The following is an 18,161-nucleotide window of genomic DNA, read 5'->3' on the forward strand; positions in this document are numbered from 1 at the left end:
GGGGGGGAAGGTGAAAGTTTAGAAAGAACTTTCAGAGGTGGAACACTTCCAAACAACTGAAGCACTTTTGGATATTAAAGATTTTAATATAAAGATCACGTGTTGTCAGTGGTAGAGCTGGGGTCAATTGGCAATTTCAAAACTGGATAGATTTTGTGGTGATGAGGTTAAGAGAGACGGTGGAGGCCAAGTGAGCTAAGATACAGATCAGATGCAATGTAATTTATGGTAAATTAAGCTCCTGGTGCTGAATGCCTCCTCCTGTTCTATAGCTTACACAACTTATAACATTCACAAGGCAGCAGTCAACACATGAATGTTTTCTTTGACCAAGTAAATAGGAAAAGTCCTACCAGACTGAAGGGTTGCTCTTTCAGCAGGGAGAGGGAGACAATTGGTGTTGGTTTAACCTGAGGATCACCAAACTTCAGGTGAGGGGAAGAGGTTGAGAAACAGAGGTTTTAGGGGATATCAGCCGAATGCTAGCAATGGGTTGAATCAAAGGGTCTGTTTCTGTGCTGCACATTCTAAGACTCTCAGAGGCCTTCATGATAACCTCAGCCACTATTAGTGTGATTCTGCATTGCCATCCAGCTAGCTGGGAACAGCATGGGTTCAATTCCCTTATATGATTTGACCATAATCTTCTAGCTATCCACTCCCATTTTTCAATCAGTAACTCTGTCAGAAATCCCTCAGTGCCACTTCACCAACCAAATGAAATTATCTACTTAACCTTGTGAAATGTTTGATGATTTTGAACTAAATTGTTTACAGGTTTCTAAAGATCCATGCAAATTTTAGAATCATCCATTAAAGAACATTCCTCTTTGTTGACTCTTCATTAAAATGCAAATCACCAAAAATATGACAAAATCCAGAAATCACAATCAAAATAACATAGCATTCAGGAGTACTGATTTATTACATCCATTTTAAAGTCTCATTTGAGAAAAAATGGAAGAATATACTTTGTGCCAACACAAAGTGCTTTACAAATAATTAACATTTTTTGAAGTGTAATTGCTAGAAAATGTAGGAAATCTGTGCACAATCACTTCCCCAAAATAGCAAAGTGAAACCTATCAGTTAATGTTCATTGATTAACATTGATAATCAATAAAAACCAATGTTGATTGAAGGATAGGTATTAGCCAGGACACGGGGGACAACTGCCCTGTTCTTCTTTGAAATAGTGGCCATGGAATCTTTTATATTTACCGGAGAGGATTTTTCCTTTCACTACTACAGTGATGTATTAGCTGGTTTTTTTTGTGCTTAAGATTCGAGTTAGACATGAACCACAATGTTTTCATGCCTGGACCAAAGTGGTACTACTGAGTCAGTTAGTGTAGAGAGTCAGTAGAAATGACTAAATATTGTCACTGCCATAAGTCATCATTCTCATCATAATTCTTAGAAGCTATAATAACATTATAAAAGGGTTCTTTATACAGAAAAGAAAGAAAAGCAAGTATGCTCTTCCTGCACAATAAAATGCGTTTGCTGCCATTTTATTTGCTGGCTTATGCTGTCCTCTGGTGGAACATTAACAGAATTGCAAAACATTTCTGTTTTTACTGATCAGTTACAATTACCAAAAAACATGTCAGATTTTTTAAATGATTTGGATATATAGGTTCTTCTGTACTGTAGAAGAATGGATGTAAAAGTTTTATTAAAACTAAAGATGTTTCACGCACACTTGCCATTCATCCCAGTATACCAGTACTGGGGCTGTTTGGTAGAACAATTCAAACGAATCTATTTGCTCTGCATTTCATCCTCTTCCCCCCCCACAAAGTTCTGTATCTTCTAGTAACTGTGTTACTAGTGGCTTGGGATCTTTTGTGTGCAACTGAGATGGCAGACGGGGTCCTCACTTTAGTTCAAAAGATAGCACCTCTAAGCCTGCAGCACTCCCTCGGTCCTGCACAGGAGTATCCACCTGGATTACGAGATCACATCTCTGGAGTTAGACTTGAACCCAGACTGAGACTTGGATTCTCAGGTATCAGTGTTATCCAACAAGACCCAACATTACAGGAAAGGCCAGCCTGTCCTTGAAAGTGAAACTGCAGCATCACAACCTCTTGGGCAGTGCATGATAAGGCAGAAAGATCTCAAAGAGAGGGGACGAACATTATTTCTCCTTTTCAATCCAAATATTCACCTCAGAAATGATGAGCCAATCTGTCTGATCCTCTGTCACCAGCACTCGAATACATTTCATTGGCTCAGAGATGTGGTTTGTAACATTTTCCATTTCAAACTTGCCTGCATTGAATGTGCCAAGTTGATGGTATGTTTTGCAGCTCTGATGACCATTTTCTGTTGTCTTGTCTCTTCCCACTTGCAGGATCCCAGAATGGAGAATATCCCCCTTGTGTTCAGGAGATCCAGTCCAAACACAGATTTTAGTGATCTTGACTGGGTGTTCAAGCACAACTAGAAAGTAGTTTCCTTCCTTAAGGGACTTACCCCAGAACTGACCAACTCCAAATTCGTAAGCTTTGGCAGGCAAATGCTGCTCATAAACTGGGATATCAGTGAATACCAATGCAGGGGGGTTGTCAGGCAAACTGCCCATATGCTCCTGAAACTCATCATCCTTCAGCTTGTTGTGCATGTCTTGAAATGATGAGTAAGTGCCCATGTGCTGGAAAAGGGATGGCTTGAACCTCATCTCATTGGGTTGGGCCTTGGACCTGTGGAAGAGCTCTAACAGCCAATCACAAGGCATTTCATCGTAGAACATCAGCAGGAACCTGGCCAGCTTGGGGAGATCGACGCTGTGGTAGAGTTTCCCGATGTAACCCAACTTTGAGAAGGTTAGTGTTGCCCACGATGAGCCCTTACTCAAGGTAATAAACCTCTTTATGGAGGAAAGGAAGTTTTTAGCACAAAAAACATCATCCTCTAGCATTAAATAGTATTCGGATAGGTCAGCACAGAAGTTGACCAGGAAAGCATAGTCCACATTCTGCTTTGACCTGAACTGGACTCTTTTCTGAGGGTCATTGTAATTTCTCTTGAGACCCTCTAGTGTTGGGTAAATATGCTTTGGACACTGAATGACAAGTAGATGGCCTGCACTGATATGTGATGTAAACTTGGCTTTGACCTCTGCAGCAGTCTTTAAATTCCAGGACATGTCAAAATCAGCAAGGTAAATCACCACCACCATCTGTTCCAGCTCTTCATAGCTAGACTTCACAAAAATGGACTGAAGTGTGTCCATCAAGTAGTTTTCTCTCACTCGTTTGACCGATGAGATCCCTATTGACAAGTATTCTTGAGAGACCAAAACAAAATTACAAAATTTTAGATTTTAACATAAACACTCTTGCTTAGAAACTGAAGAAAGAGCATGCATTTTGACAGAATGCACTGGGAGCATAATAGGATTTAATGGAGCTCATTGTTATTAATGTGTAAATCACCCAACAGCCTCAGACAAGGAAGAGGTATTTCAGGACTGGAACGTGTGTTCAGGGAGACAGGGCTGAATGGATTATGCACAAGTTATGGTACTGCAGTGAGGAGGTAATGATGGAGTTGAAGAGTCCTATTGAAATTGAAACATGAACTATATTTCACTTTTCACAGCTGCTGTCTGACCTGTTGAGTTTTCCAACATATTCTACTTCATCTCATATATGGTGGTCTCATGGCTATAATACTAAACTAAAAATATAGAGAACATGCACTCACATCCCACTGTGGGTCATTAGAGAATGTGAAATAAAAAGCTGGATCAATAAAATGATGATGAAGCTGTTGGATTGTTGTAGATATCCAAATAGTTCGATAATATTCTTTAGGGAAGGAGTCCTTACATGGTCTCAGGCTAAATGTCATTTCAGTCCCCCACCAATGTAATTGGCTCTTCAATGGCCAAGTGAAACATTGGATATTATTGCAGATAAACAATTAAATACTTGCCTGTTAGGTGTTGTCAATATCATGAGAAAGAATAACCTTTCAAAAATATAGAGCTGTGGAGAAGCAATGGTGGTATTCCTATGTCTGAGCCAGGCGGCCTCCATTCAAGTTCCACCTGCTCCAGAGGAGTATAATGACACCTCTGAACAGGTTAACTGAAAAATATCTAACCTTTCAAAACAAAGGGAAGGGACATGGTTTGGAGGGAAAGTACCTTAATTTTAATCCTTTGGAAGACAGGAAATAAATGGTTGGTAGATAGGTAATGGTCAAAGTTTGGGTGAAGATTTGTAGCTCGGGTGCTCGTTGTTGTGGTTCTGTTCGCCGAGCTGGAAATTTTTGTTGCAAACGTTTCGTCCCCTGTCTGGGTGACATCCTCAGTGTCCTTCATGTTTTGGACAATGCACTTAAAGATGCTGGTGGTAGAGGATGGAATTGATTGGAGGGGCCTGACCTGTATTCCTATTGTCTATTATCTTAAATAATATCCACAAAGTAACTGATTAAAAGAAATAAAATTTCTCACAAAAGTTCACTATACTTACTTCTACTCTTAGGAGCATTCCCTGCTAAATAAATGTAAGAAATATTCAATGGATGGGAAAATGTGATCTCTGCTGGTGAATTCTGCCATCGTTGTTTGCATATTTTCCCCAGTTCTCCACTGTTATTTTTTTCATTCCAAGCGATGTTCTGAAATCAAGGATTGTAATATCAGTGGAAATGCCTTTATTCAGGAACTACAAAGATTAAGAAAAACAACTTGCCAAGAACAAAATGGAGTACTGTGGCACTATATAAAAAGAAAGAACTTGTAAATCCATAATATTTGTGACTGCCTCGTGCTGTCCCAGAGTATCTACAGACGGTGAACGTTTTGAACTGTAGTTTCCATTGGACCCTTGAAAATGCAGCAGCTAATCAGTGTACAGGAAGCTCCCACAAAGAGAAATGTGATAAAGACCAGAGAGTCAGTTTTTGTGATGTTATTTGAGGGGAAAACATGGCCAAGTTAATGGGGAGAATTCCCCTATATTTCTTTGAATTGGTGGCGGTGGGCTCTTTTATGTCCACTTATTCCAACCTAAAAGAAACATTACCAATTCATTGCATTAATTACTGTTGTGGCTAGGAACTTTATATCAGCAGAGGTGTGTGTATATTGCTGGGCTGCACTTTTGTTTTATTTACATATGACCACACGTGAGAAGCTGGAATAAACCACCCCACCCCTTGAGCTTGCTCCGCTATTTGTCAAGATCATGGCTGATCCGGTTACGCCACATTCCTCCCTAATCCTGATTAGTCTTTTCATCCACTTGATTATCAAGAATCTATCTATCTATCATTGCCTTAAAAATATTTCGCTTCCGTTACCTTTTGAGGGTGAACTTGCAAAGACTTATGACCCTCTGTGGAAAAAGTTATCTTTTTCTTCGTCTTGAATGGGTGACTTCTTGTTTTGAAAGAGTAATCCCTAGGACTAGGTGGCACTACTAAAAGGGAACATCATTTCCACGTGCAACCTTTCAAGGGCTACTCCGCCCTTTTTTAATGGAAAAGTACCCAAAAACACTATATACAATTAACAATTTTAAAGGTCTTCTCAAACAGCCAAAAAAAAGCTATATCTTTTACAAATACTTAACCCTAGTGAATTATTATCATTGTTACAAAAGCTTTAAAATTTCTTATTCAAGAGATGAGGGTCATAAGCACAGTCAACTCTCTGTGCGTTCACCAGATGTGATTCTCTATCTGAGACACACAAGGCGCAGGGTAACTAACTGACATTTCTCACTGAATCCAAGACAGCTTAAAACTTCTTTTCAGTCTGATGGCCTGAAAACTTCTACAGACTATTTTTTAAAAATTGTCATTCAGCTGGAATGAATCTTCTGAACTGCTAGGCATGTATCATGGCCATCTATCTCTGTATTTTGTAAAAGTTTCACTCAGTAAGCATTTTCCAACTATCTTCACAGATAGCTGGCTAATCATTTAACTTAAATCACATGTTTTGTTGGAAAGCTATTTTAAACTTTCCATTCGAAAAAAGTTTCTTGACATCTTTTAAAATAAATATCAACCATGCAGGATTAGAACCAATAAGCCATTTTAACACTGCTTTAGAACAGAGTTCCCAAACAATATACAGTTTCATCACCTGCACACTAACCTTTTGGGATTCATGCATTAGGACACCCAGATCCCTTTGCATCTCAAAACTGCAATCTCTCACTGGAGAGATTTAGATGAGATGATACTTTTTTTTATTCTTCCTGTCAAAATGAACAATTTCACATTTTCCCTTATTTTACTCTATTTGCCAGATCTTTGCCCACTCACCTGACATATCCAAATCTTTTTGGAGCATCCTCAGCTTCTTTTTAAAACTCAGTTTCTGACCTTTGTGTTGTCTTTGGTTCTCTTCATCCAATAATTTATAAGAAGAGTAAGAAATTGAAGCTGTGATCCTCGTGACACACCATCGCTTGTTATATTTTGCCAACCAGAAAATGACACATTTGTTGACTCTTTCCTGTCATCTAGCTGATCTTCTATCTTTGCCAATATGATACCTCTAACGCCATGAGCCTTTCGCTTTCGCAGTAACCGTTGAATTGGCACTTTCTCATGTGAATAATGGAAGTCTAAGTATAGTGGCTTCATTTCAACCACAGCACACATTTACTGCCTCAAAGAACACTCCCACAAGTAGCTACTTGCTTTCTTTTCATCTGTTCCCAAACCACTTCGAGAGCATGGTTACCTGAGTTTCTGCAATTGTTTCTGTTTTGTGACTGCCATCATGAAGTAAAGAGTCACCCTCCCTCCAACTTTTCTGGCTTTCTGTTCTTCTTAAATAACATGTCCCTCCAGTATTCAGGCCCTAAGTTATGTCATCCTGTATCCAAGCCTCTGTATTGGCAATCAAATTGTACTTCTGTTTGTGCTCTCAGTTCATCTGTTCTGTTCTTGAATGCTGTGCATATTGGGAGATAGATCCTAAGATTTTGTCCTCATTTTTGTAACCTCTATCCTTCTCTGTCTTATCTGACATTGACTTTGCTAATACCATGAATCCACTTCAAATGTACATCCCTAAATATGAAATATTTTGGGATATATTGAGGTTGTAAAGGGTGCTATTTTAGAGACTAAAAGCAAAAGAACCATGAATGCTGGAAATCAGGAATGCAAACAAATTGCTGGAAAAACTCAGCAGATCTGACAGCATCTGTGGAGAGAAGCAGAATTAACTTTTAAGGTTCAATAACCCTTCTTCAGAACAGAGAACTATGTAGAAATACTAGTTTGTCTTTCCTTTTAGTCTTTTCAGACAGAACCCAAAGCATATGAGCAGATCATTTAACTAGCCTGTTCTAATGTTTTTACACCAAATGGATCTTCTTCCACTCTACTTTTTCAAATGCTATTAGAATATCCCTGGGTGCACGCATATCTAACTTCAACTTAAATGGATCAGTGCCCTTCATCTTAATATCCATGTGTGGCAAGTTCCGTATTCTAAATTCTGTGTTGGTGGAGCCTTCGTAAACTAATTATAGTTTTGTTTTAGTGTCTTTCATATATATTACTTTTAATTTTGGAATCCCCTACTTGTGAAAACATTTGGGTCTACCCTCTCAAACATCTTTACAATCTGAAAAGAACTTGCCTGGTCACCTTCAGAAATTCATGCATGTGAACCTCTGCTTGTGTACATCCTCAAAGTTGTATCATTGAACCTGGACTATGTCTCCACATTTATAGATTCCTAGAGATGTACAGCATGGAAACAGACCCTTCGGTCCAACACGTCCATGCCGACCAAATATCCCAACCCAATCTAGTCCCACCTGTCAGCACCCGGCCCATAGCCCTCCAAACCCTTCCTATTCATATACCCATCCAAATGCCTCTTAAATGTTGCAATTGTAACAGCCTCCACCACTTCCTCTAGCAGCTCATTTCATACCTGTACCACCCTCTGGTGTGAAAAAGTTGCCCCTTAGGCCCCTTTTATATCTTTCCCCTCTCACCCTAAAGGTGGGTGGCACAGTGGTTAGCAGTGCTGCCTCACAGCACCAGAGACCCGGGTTCAAATCCCACCTTGGGCAACTGTCTACGAGGAGTTTGCACATTCTCCCCGTGTTTGCGTGGGTTTCCTCCCACAGTCTAAAGATGTGTAAGTTAGGTTAATGCTAAATTGTCCATAGTGTTAGGTGAAGGGGTAAATGTAAGGGAACGGGTCTGGGTGGGTTGGTCTTCGGAGAGTTGGTGTGGACTTGTTGGGCCGAAGGGCGTTTCCACACTTTAAATAATCTAATCTATGCCCTCTAGTTCTGGACTATCCAACCCCAGGGAAAAGACTTTGTCTATTTACCCTATCCATGCCCCTCATCATTTTGTAAACCTCTATAAAGGTCACCCCTCAGCCTCTGATGCTCCAGGGAACACAGCCCCAGCCTGTTCAGCCTCTCCCTATAGCTCCAACCCTGACAACATCCTTGTAAATCTTTTCTGAACCCTTTCAAGTTTCACAACATCTTTCCAATAGGAAGGAGACCAGAATTGCATGCAATATTCCAACAGTGGCCTAACCAATGTCCTGTACATCCGCAACATGACCTCCCAACTCCTGTACTCAATACTCCGACCAAAAAGGAAAGCACACCAAACGCCTTCTTCACTATCCTATTTCCCTGTGACTCCACTTTCAAGGAGCTATGAACCTGCACTCCAAAGTCTTTGTTCAGCAACACCCCCTAGGACTTTACCATTAAGTGTATACGTCCTGCTAAGATTTGCTTTCCCAAAATGCAGCACCTCACATTTATCTGAATTAAACTCCATCTGCCACTTGTCTGCCGATTGGCCCATCTGATCAGGATCCCATTGTAATCTGAGGTAACCTTCTTCGCTTAAATTTAGGGATGCACAAGAGGCTATAAATGGAGGAGTGCAGAGAACTGGAGGAGATTACAGAGCCAACCTACATTTAGAAACACTGATATAATATGTTATAATATCACATGGATACCAGAAAAATGGTGTACTTACAGACAGATAGATAGCATCACAACATATGATGTTCCAGTATTAAGGTCTTCACTTCACCTTCAATAATATGCAGTGCAATGGAATCTTCGCAATGTGTAACCACTGCAGTTAGTATGTATGTTCTTAAAGTCATGTAATGTAGTCAAACATAAGTAATCATAGAACTCTAACTGTAAATCTGAGACCACACAACAGAGTAAATAGATTGTGCGGTTAATAGGCATTAAGACATCTGTCTTAACAAAACCCAGTCTTCTTGGTATCTGTCATATGGGTTAACACTTAGGGAAATACTCAGACTATATCATACTGACAGTACTATTCAACCCAATAAGTGGCAGTAAGTGGGCAATAAAACCCAGTGGCTGCACGTTGCTGTAAAGGTGACAGTGTAATGGCAGTTCCGAAGAGTTCATTTATAAACATCCCTCACTTTCTACCTGAGTTCAGAACAATCAAACCCAAGTGTTACATTCTGTACGGAAACACTGCAACCTCAAGACAGGCAGAACATCTTATGAGAACACTTTTTTATTTAAAAGGATCAGGAAGCCAAAATATATGGATTGCAAGTGGCCTGGTACAGCTCAATCTGGCAAAACAATCAGAGGATGAAGTACACAGGAAAACTCCTGTGTTATTTCAGCATTACTTGTGCCTGTGCATCACTTTGATTTTGTGGCAACAGCATAAAAGCACTGAAAAAAAAAAACACCTATGACTTTCCTGGCCACCAATGGGCATTGCTCAACTATTTTTTAAACGAGTAACTTTTAAAGTAGCACCAATAACAAAGAGACCAAAAGAGAGAAATCAACAGCAAAAAGAAAGAAAAGCACTAAACTGCAACACAGATCATATTTATACTGTCATTTTTAAACAGCATAAAGCTGCACATTAAAGATAGAAGGCAAAATCTAAACATGGATTGCAACTCCATTGACATTCTGTCAGAATTCAGTTATTTAAAGAAAAAATAAATCACTATTTCATCGATCAATATGTAGTTGTTGATAAAAAAAATGACAGGTGACTGTCTGTTAGAGTTTGCACGTTCTCCCTGTGTCTGCATGGGTTTTCTTCTGTTAGTCTGGTTTCCTCCCACAGTCCAAAGATGTGCAGGTTAGGGTGAACTGGCCATGCTAAATTGCCCATAGTGTTCAGGGATGTGTAGCAATAGTCAGGAGTAATAGGGTAGGGGAATGGGTCTGCATGGGTTACTCTTCGGAGAGTCAGTGTGGACTTGTTGGGCCGAAGGGCTTGTTTCCACACTGTAGGGAAGCTATAAATTCTATAAAATGTCTTTTGCATTTTCAAATGATGAGTTAGAAAGAATAAAATCCTTTGGCAGTTGCAATGAAGACCATAAAGATCATTACAAAATATTCCAGTTTTGGAAAAATTAGTTTAAGCTTTAAGTGAACTTCAGGATTCACAGGTTAGAGTTAATTCATCTCCAAACAACCAAAATGAAACATTCAAACAGTTCATGTAGAATTGACCATTGTTTCTACACCCATTAATGTCATTCTCTAAGGCACGTCAGGACAAATCAAAAGAAGATACCATTAACACATTGCGGGAAGGATGCAAGTGTGAAGCAATTGTCTTGAAACTGAACGGTCAAAATCCTGGAATTTCCTCCCTAATGGCATTGTGTGTCTACCTAAAGCAGGTGGACTGCAGCAGTTCAAGAAGGCAGCTCACCACCACCTTCTCAAGGGCAACTTGGAACAGGCAATAAATGCTGGTCAGCCTGCGATGCTCACCTCCAACAAATGAATTAATAAATAAACAAGCAAATAAGTAAAGCCCTGCCATCCCCAGAGTCATGGATTAGTGGTGCTGGAAGAGCACAACAGTTCAGGCAGCATCCAAGGAGCTTTGAAATCAACATTTTGAGCAAAAGCCCTTCATCAGCCCTTCAAAAGCCCTGAAGGGCTTTTGCCTGAAACGTTGATTTCGAAGCTCCTTGGATACTGCCTGAACTGCTGTGCTCTTCCAGCATCACTAATCCAGAATCTGGTTTCCAGCATCCACAGTCATTGTTTTTACCATCCCCAGAGTCATACCAAATGTTAAGGTTTTTTTGAAATGTACCCCAATTTACCTGACTTTCAGACCAAGGTTGATAGAAAGGTGGGCCAGGTTTCTGCACTAAACAAAAATTATGTATTATGAGTAATTAGGTAATAGTTAAACAGATTTAATCCACTAGAATATAACACTATTACCTAAAACTCTAATCCCCTGACAAACGTTTCCTCACACGCACTCAAAAATAGACAAAGAAATTTGGAAAATAGCTTACTGGCTAAGGTAGAAAAAAAACTGGAAAGCCAGGACTTGGTTTCCCAATTCCGACATTAAGATTATCTGACTTTGGCGAACCTTGGTGTTCAGCTGTCTCTCTCTCTCTCTGGAAGGTGCAGATCCAGGGACTTTTTGAAAAGCTTTAGGGTCTCTGCCTCCACCACTAATTCAGGCAGCAAATTCCAGACACCCAGCACCCTCTGTAAAACCATTTTTCCTTACAGCCCGTCTCATCCTCCTGCCTCTTAACTCAAATCTGCAACCCCTGACTTTGAACTCTCTGCCAAGGGAAACAAGCTCCTCCGGTCTACTCTACCTTACCCCCTCACAATTTTGTATACTTCAATTACCTCACCCTCTGCCTTCTCTGTTCCAAGGAAAACAGCCCCAATCTCCCCAGAACTCCAATTCTCCAACCCTGGCAACATTCTAATAAACCTTCTCTGCACTCTCTCTCCAGAGCAAGTACGTCCTTGTAATGTGGTGACCTGAACTGCACATAATACTTCACTTGGCCTCACCAGTGTCTATACAGTTTCATTATTATATTCTCCATTTTGGTATTCTATACCTCTACCAATGAAGGAGACCATTCCACATGCCTTCTTTACAACCTTATCTACCCATATTGCTACCTTTAGGGACGTATACATTTGCACGCCAAGATTTCTCACTTCATCTACACCTCTCGGTATATTCCCATTTGTTGCATATTCTCTTTTACTGTTTGACCTCCGGAAATGCATTATTTCACAGTGACCAAAGGTTGAACACCACCTGTCACTTCCGTGCCCACTCCATCAATTCATATGTATCATTTTGGAGTTTATGACTATCATCTACTCTACCCACTACACAACCAATTTTTGTGGAGTCCACAAATTTCCCATTGGGTGTGCCCCACTTTCAAGTCCAAATCATGAATGTATAAAACAAACAGCAGGGGTCCCAAAGCTGAACCCTGTGGAACATCAATTGAAACAGCTTTCCATTCACATGGGTAGCTATAGCTCATTATCCTTTGTTTGCTGTTACTGAGCCAACTTTGGATCCAATTCAACACATCACCCTATACCCAAAGGCCTTTTATATTTTTGACCAGTCTGCCTCTGCCTTAGCTAATGCCTTACCAAGCCACAGCTGAGAATTAGGGCCAGACAGTTAAGGGGAGATATTAAGCCACAAAGGGCAGTAGATGTTTGCAACTCTCTTAACTAAGTTCTAGACATGACATTCTAACTAAGCAGCAGCATGTTACTTCTGGTGGGTGGTACGATAGAAAACCCCATTTAATGAGGTCTGATCTTCAGTTAATAAGATCATTAATAAGCAATAATCCTCCTTACCAGACAACGTACTGTAACCTAGTGAGAATTTCATGTCAACATGCAGGCCTTAGTTAAAAGATTCATTGAGTTGATTACAACATTGAGAACAGCCTTGCTGGATTTCTCGCATGATCCTGAATCCCACTAAGAATAAAGACACAGAGGTGGATGCATCAAAATTGAGCTAGAAGATGGTCTTCACATCATTTATTGTGATCACGGCTGAACAGAGCAGATTCAGTAAGCTATGCTTGATGCTGACCAGCTCAAAAAGCTCTTCACTGGCGGGTGGCCTGAACACATTCAGCAGGTCCCTGAGCAAGCATGCACTTCCTGTTTTTTAAGAGATAAATAAGACTCTAGGAATGTGATTTTCAAAGGCAAAGTTTGTGATTATTCCGCAAGCTCTACTTCAAGACATTCTAGACTATGTACATGGAGGAAACATGGACACAGAAAAAAAAAAATCAATAGATTGGCATGTGAATTAAACTATTGGCATGGCATCAATAAGGACATTGATCAACTGATCAAGTCATTAAAAAACATGTCAACCTCATCAACAATCAAGAGAACCTCTTCCTGTTCTACACAAAATTCCTTCTTAACCTCATCTTAGCCAGTGTGCAGTTCAATGGAATTCATATAAAGTATAGTCATTACAATTAACAATATGCAGTGTTACAGTCATATAATGTGGATGCAACATCAGTAAGCACAGAACACAGACTAATCTGCATCTCGGAGTTTATGAAAGTGTAAACAGTTAGTGTGATTAAGAACAACAGAGTACCTCTGTGTGCAGGATTGTGAGTAATATTTTCCATGTCTAACATAAACTCCAGTTCTGGTGACTGACTATTTCACTGACTATTCTATGTGACAAAACAAAGATACCACTAGTGCAATGTTTGCTGACACATTAACTACCACATCCAGGATGTTTGGTGTTCCACAATGAATTATGTCCAACACAATCTGTGCCCTTCCAAGACGTGAAGAAAGTTGTGTCCAATTCATTACCTCTTCTCCTCATTAACCTCAGCCTAACAGTCTCAGAGAATGCACTGTTCTTTTGTTAAAATCCATGATAATTAAGTGTAAGGTGAGTTGCCAAGATTTTTGGATAGCGTGATATATCCACATGCTACTCCTCCAGGCTGTGGTTCGCTCTCACCATCATCTCTCATGTTTGGGAGACAGGTCCACACATTGCCTTGCTCCCACACACTCACTAGCCAAGCACATGTGCACAATGTATTGTTGGAAAGAATGGTGAAAATAGCACAACAGCATGATCAATGTCTATGCAGGCATTGTATTAGGACTGAAGGCAGCGTTTGAGATCTCTGTATGAATACATGAGTTTGTAGCATTCTATATCATCGTGTCCTACATAGGTCACGTAACATTGTAAAAAGCAATTGTTAAATTCTGCACCATATCCAAGCTGTACGTAATCAATCACTAACCACAAAGGACAACTCTAATTCTGAAGCTATAATGCCAGACAACATCGATGACAAATGATAATCATCTATCTGTGATGTCAAACAGTACAGAGTGAAGGCACACAGCCAAGTTGTGATAATAGTAAACAGACTAGATCCTGTCGTGTTGTGCATACACCAAAGCTTTATCTTAATGAGTACAGATAATATACCTTTGTTCATCCTTGTAAAAGTTTATTGGAAAAGGACTCCCTTTGTTGAAAGGAGAAACAGGGGACTTTGTATCATTGGATTGAACCCAGAAAGGTAGTATAACTTTAAGACAGTTATATGACACCACAACATTGGATATTCCAAGGGTCCCTGACTTGTGGCCTCATATACTTACGAACAAGATCCCATACTACTATTAATTTCAAGGATCTGACATGCAAATATTCACTCATACTAGACAAATTAATCAGGTTAAAAGCAAATAAGCCCACTGACCCTGATGAACTGAATCCTAGGAACCCAAAATAAGTATCTAGAAAGATAATGGATACATCAGTTGTAATTTTCCAAAAAATCTTTGGATTTTCGACCAGTGGGGTTCCGCAAGGATCAATGCTGGGACTATAACTGTAATCAGTATATATTAATGATTTGGTGGAAGGAAGTGAATACAGACAACACAAAAACAGGTGGAAAGGCAGTTTGTGAGATGGATGCAGACAGTTTACAGAGAGATACGGTTAGGTTTAGTAGGTGGTTAAGAAGGTGCTAAATGGAGGATAATGTGGGAAAATATAAAATTGCTCATTTTAGGAAGGGGGAGCAAAAGAACAATATTATTTAAATGGAGAAAAAAACTTCAGAAAGCAGCAATTCAAAGTGACTTTGGGTTCCTTCTTCATTGTGATTGTAATGAGGTCAGCCAGCTGGACTCCATAGAATATGAGATCCTTGATTGGGGATTTTGGGGCAGCACAGTGGCTCAGTGGTTGGTGCTGTGAGGCAGCCGTGCTAGAGTCCCAGGTTCAATTCCAGCCTTGGGCGACTGTCTGTGTGGAGTTTGCACATTCTCCCCCTGTCTGTGTGGGTTTCCTCCGGGTGCTCTGGTTTCCTCCACAGTCCAAAGATGTGCGGGTCAGGTGAATTGGCCAAGCTAAATTGCACATAGTGTTAGCTGCATTAGTTAGAGTGAAATGGATCTGGGTGGGTTACTCTTTGGAGGGTTGGTGTGAACATATTGGGCCGAAGGGCCTGTTTCCAAGCTGTAGGGAATCTAATCTCATCTAATCTTAATCTGGTCCAATCAGGGAGCACTTGATGATAGATAAAAAGGGGAGTTCACCATGGGTGCTGGGGGGAAAAAATAAGCACTACTGTAGTTAGGCGGTAGTGTAGGGGTTTAAAAAAAAAATAAACAGGAGATGTCCCTACCCTCCCCTTCACTGTTTGATCACACAGCATTGCCCTTTAAAAAAAATAAAAAATAAATAGAGGAGTTTCAGAGATACTGCCATTCCGAAGAATGCTGTACTAAAGTCAAGGATTGTTTATGTGTAGATAAAGGTTGACTTGATGACTTGATACTGGGTACTCTGGAGTTATTTCAGGTATGAAACACAGAAAGCTAGCACACAGGTGCAACAGATAATTAGGAAAGCTAATGGAATGTTGGGCCTTATTTTTAAAGGGGGTTAGAGTGCAAGAATGGAGAATTCTTAGTGCAACTCTACAAGGTGCTGGTGAGACCCCATCTGAAGCACAATGTGCAGTTTTGACCCCTTAACTAAGAAAATATATTATTTCATTGGAAGCAGCTCAGAGAATGCTCACTGGAATGATCCCTGGTGTGGAGGGGATGTCTCATGAGCAAAAGTTACACAGGCTGGGACTCTACTCACTGTAACTTAGGAGAGTGAGAGGTGATCTCTCCAAAACATTTGGGATTTTGAAGGGGCTTGTCAGGGTAAATACCGAGAGGATGTTTCGCCTCATTGGAAAGTCTAGGATCAGACAGCATACTCTCAGAAATAAGGGGCGCCAATTTAAGAATGAGATGAGGAGACATTTCTTCTTTGAGGGTTGTGAATCCTTGGAACTCCTTACCACAGAGAGTTGTGGGGGCATAATCCTACTTAAGACTGAGATGTTCAAATTTTTGTTCAATAGGGGGATCAAGGGTTAGGAATTGGCTTAGCTCAGTTGGTTGGGTTGTTGGTTTACAGAGAAGTATGATGCCAACAGTGTGGGTTCAATTCCCATTGCTGATTTGAGGTTACAATGAAGGACTCTCCTTTTCAACCTCGACCCTCACCTGAGGTCTGGTGGCCCTTAGGTTAAATCACCACCAGTTGCTTCTCTCAAATGAGAGCAGTCCCTGTGGTCTGGTAAGACTATAGTGATGCAATAAGGGTTATGAGGAAAGGGCAGGAAAGCAGATTTAAGGAGTGTAGGATCAGTCATAATCCTACTGAATGATGAAGCAGGTTTAATGGGCTGAACAGCACACACCATTTCTTAATTCTTATGGTCTTACTTACACAGGGTTATTTTATATTGGATTGCATGGTGATCTGACTTGCGGGCAAATCAACATACAAATGTACTCAGGAACCAATCCATTCAGAACCCAGGAACTGCCTGTAAAGATCTGAGCCTCAACTTCACCAGGATGCAATTCAATGGAGTCAGTATAAAGAGTAATCATTACAGTCAACAATGTGCAGCGTTACAGTCATGTAATGCAGATGTACCATCAGTAAGCACAGAACATGTCTAAATCCAGGAGTTTGTGAAAGTGTAAATAGTTAGTGTGATTAAGAAACTTGAAGGCATCCATCTCAACAAAACCCCAGTCTATATCGTATACAATACATGGGGTAGCAAAGACGGAAGCACCCAGATGATATCATACTGGCAATGATGCTTGACCCAAGAAATCACATCATAGTGGAAAGAATTCAGAGAATGGACACAAACATTATTAGGATTATTATTAAATGTTGTCATTGGTCACTGGTGCAACCTCATCTCAGATGCTTCTCCTTTATTGATTCTGCTTCGATCAATGATTTTGCAGAATTCTACACGCTAAAAACCCTGTTCAAAACAAAAAATATGTTTACTGATTCTTTTACCTTTTAACCTATGAAACGTCTCTATTCTCAAGAAAAAACCCAAGTTCTCCTTATCACTAAAACCTCTCATCCTTGATGTCATCTTCATAAATCTCAGCAGTGCTGTTGCCGTGGCTATCATATTTTTTCTATTACAATCTGTTGTGAAGGTGAAGCGGCTCATAACTTAGCACACAAAATGGATTCACACTAAATACAATGGTTATACGGTTTCAGTTTTGGGTGCAATTAATGGAATTGACAATGGCCCATTATTATCAGACAACCTATAGTGTACAAGTCCAATTTGCCTAATCTCTCTTCATAGGACCAGTCCCAGACACCAGTCTGGTAAACTGTCATTGCACTCCCTCTATGGTAATAATGTCTTTCCTGAGATAAGAGACTTAAGTTGTACACACGGTATTACAGGTGTGGTCTAATCAAACTCCTAACGAATTGAAGCATTGTCTTTACTACTCGTGTATTCATATCCTCTTGCAATAAAGGTTTGTGTTTCATTAGCCTTACAAAAAGCTTGCTACAGCTGTATATTAACCTTCCTTTACTTTTTGAGAAAGACATGTGGGTCCCCTTGTACATCTACACTTGACTGATTAGCAAGGTTAGATCTTATGGAATACAGGGAGAACTAGCCATTTGGGTACAGAACTGGCTCAAAGCTAGAAGATAGAGGGTGGTGGTGGAGGGTTGTTTTCAGACTGGAGGCCTGTAACCAGTGGAGTGCCACAAGGATCGGTGTTGGGTCCACTACTTTTCATCATTTATATAAATGATTTGGATGCGAGCATAAGAGGTAGAGTTAGTAAGTTTGCAGATGACACCAAAATTGGAGGTGTAGTGGACAGCGAAGAGGGTTACCTCAGATTACAACAGGATCTAGACCAGATGGGCCAATGGGCTGAGAAGTGGCAGATGGAGTTTAATTC

The 18,161-nt window shown here is 40.2% G+C and overlaps 1 protein-coding gene across 1 annotated transcript in view; it reads right to left on the reverse strand.

The window, feature by feature from the left end:
* LOC122557725 (alpha-1,6-mannosyl-glycoprotein 4-beta-N-acetylglucosaminyltransferase-like) overlaps positions 1 to 18,161 on the reverse strand; it is a 44,688-nt gene continuing 26,527 nt past the window's right edge. The window contains exons 3-4 of the mRNA XM_043705644.1: positions 4,491 to 4,638; positions 1 to 3,294 (exon numbers count right to left, since the gene is read on the reverse strand). Of these exons, the coding sequence (XP_043561579.1) occupies positions 2,144 to 3,294; positions 4,491 to 4,638 (1,299 nt within the window). The 3' untranslated portion in view covers positions 1 to 2,143. The remainder of the gene's footprint in view (positions 3,295 to 4,490; positions 4,639 to 18,161) is intronic.

The sequence above is a fragment of the Chiloscyllium plagiosum genome, chromosome 16 (assembly GCF_004010195.1).
Source record: "Chiloscyllium plagiosum isolate BGI_BamShark_2017 chromosome 16, ASM401019v2, whole genome shotgun sequence".
Taxonomy (NCBI): domain Eukaryota; kingdom Metazoa; phylum Chordata; class Chondrichthyes; order Orectolobiformes; family Hemiscylliidae; genus Chiloscyllium; species Chiloscyllium plagiosum.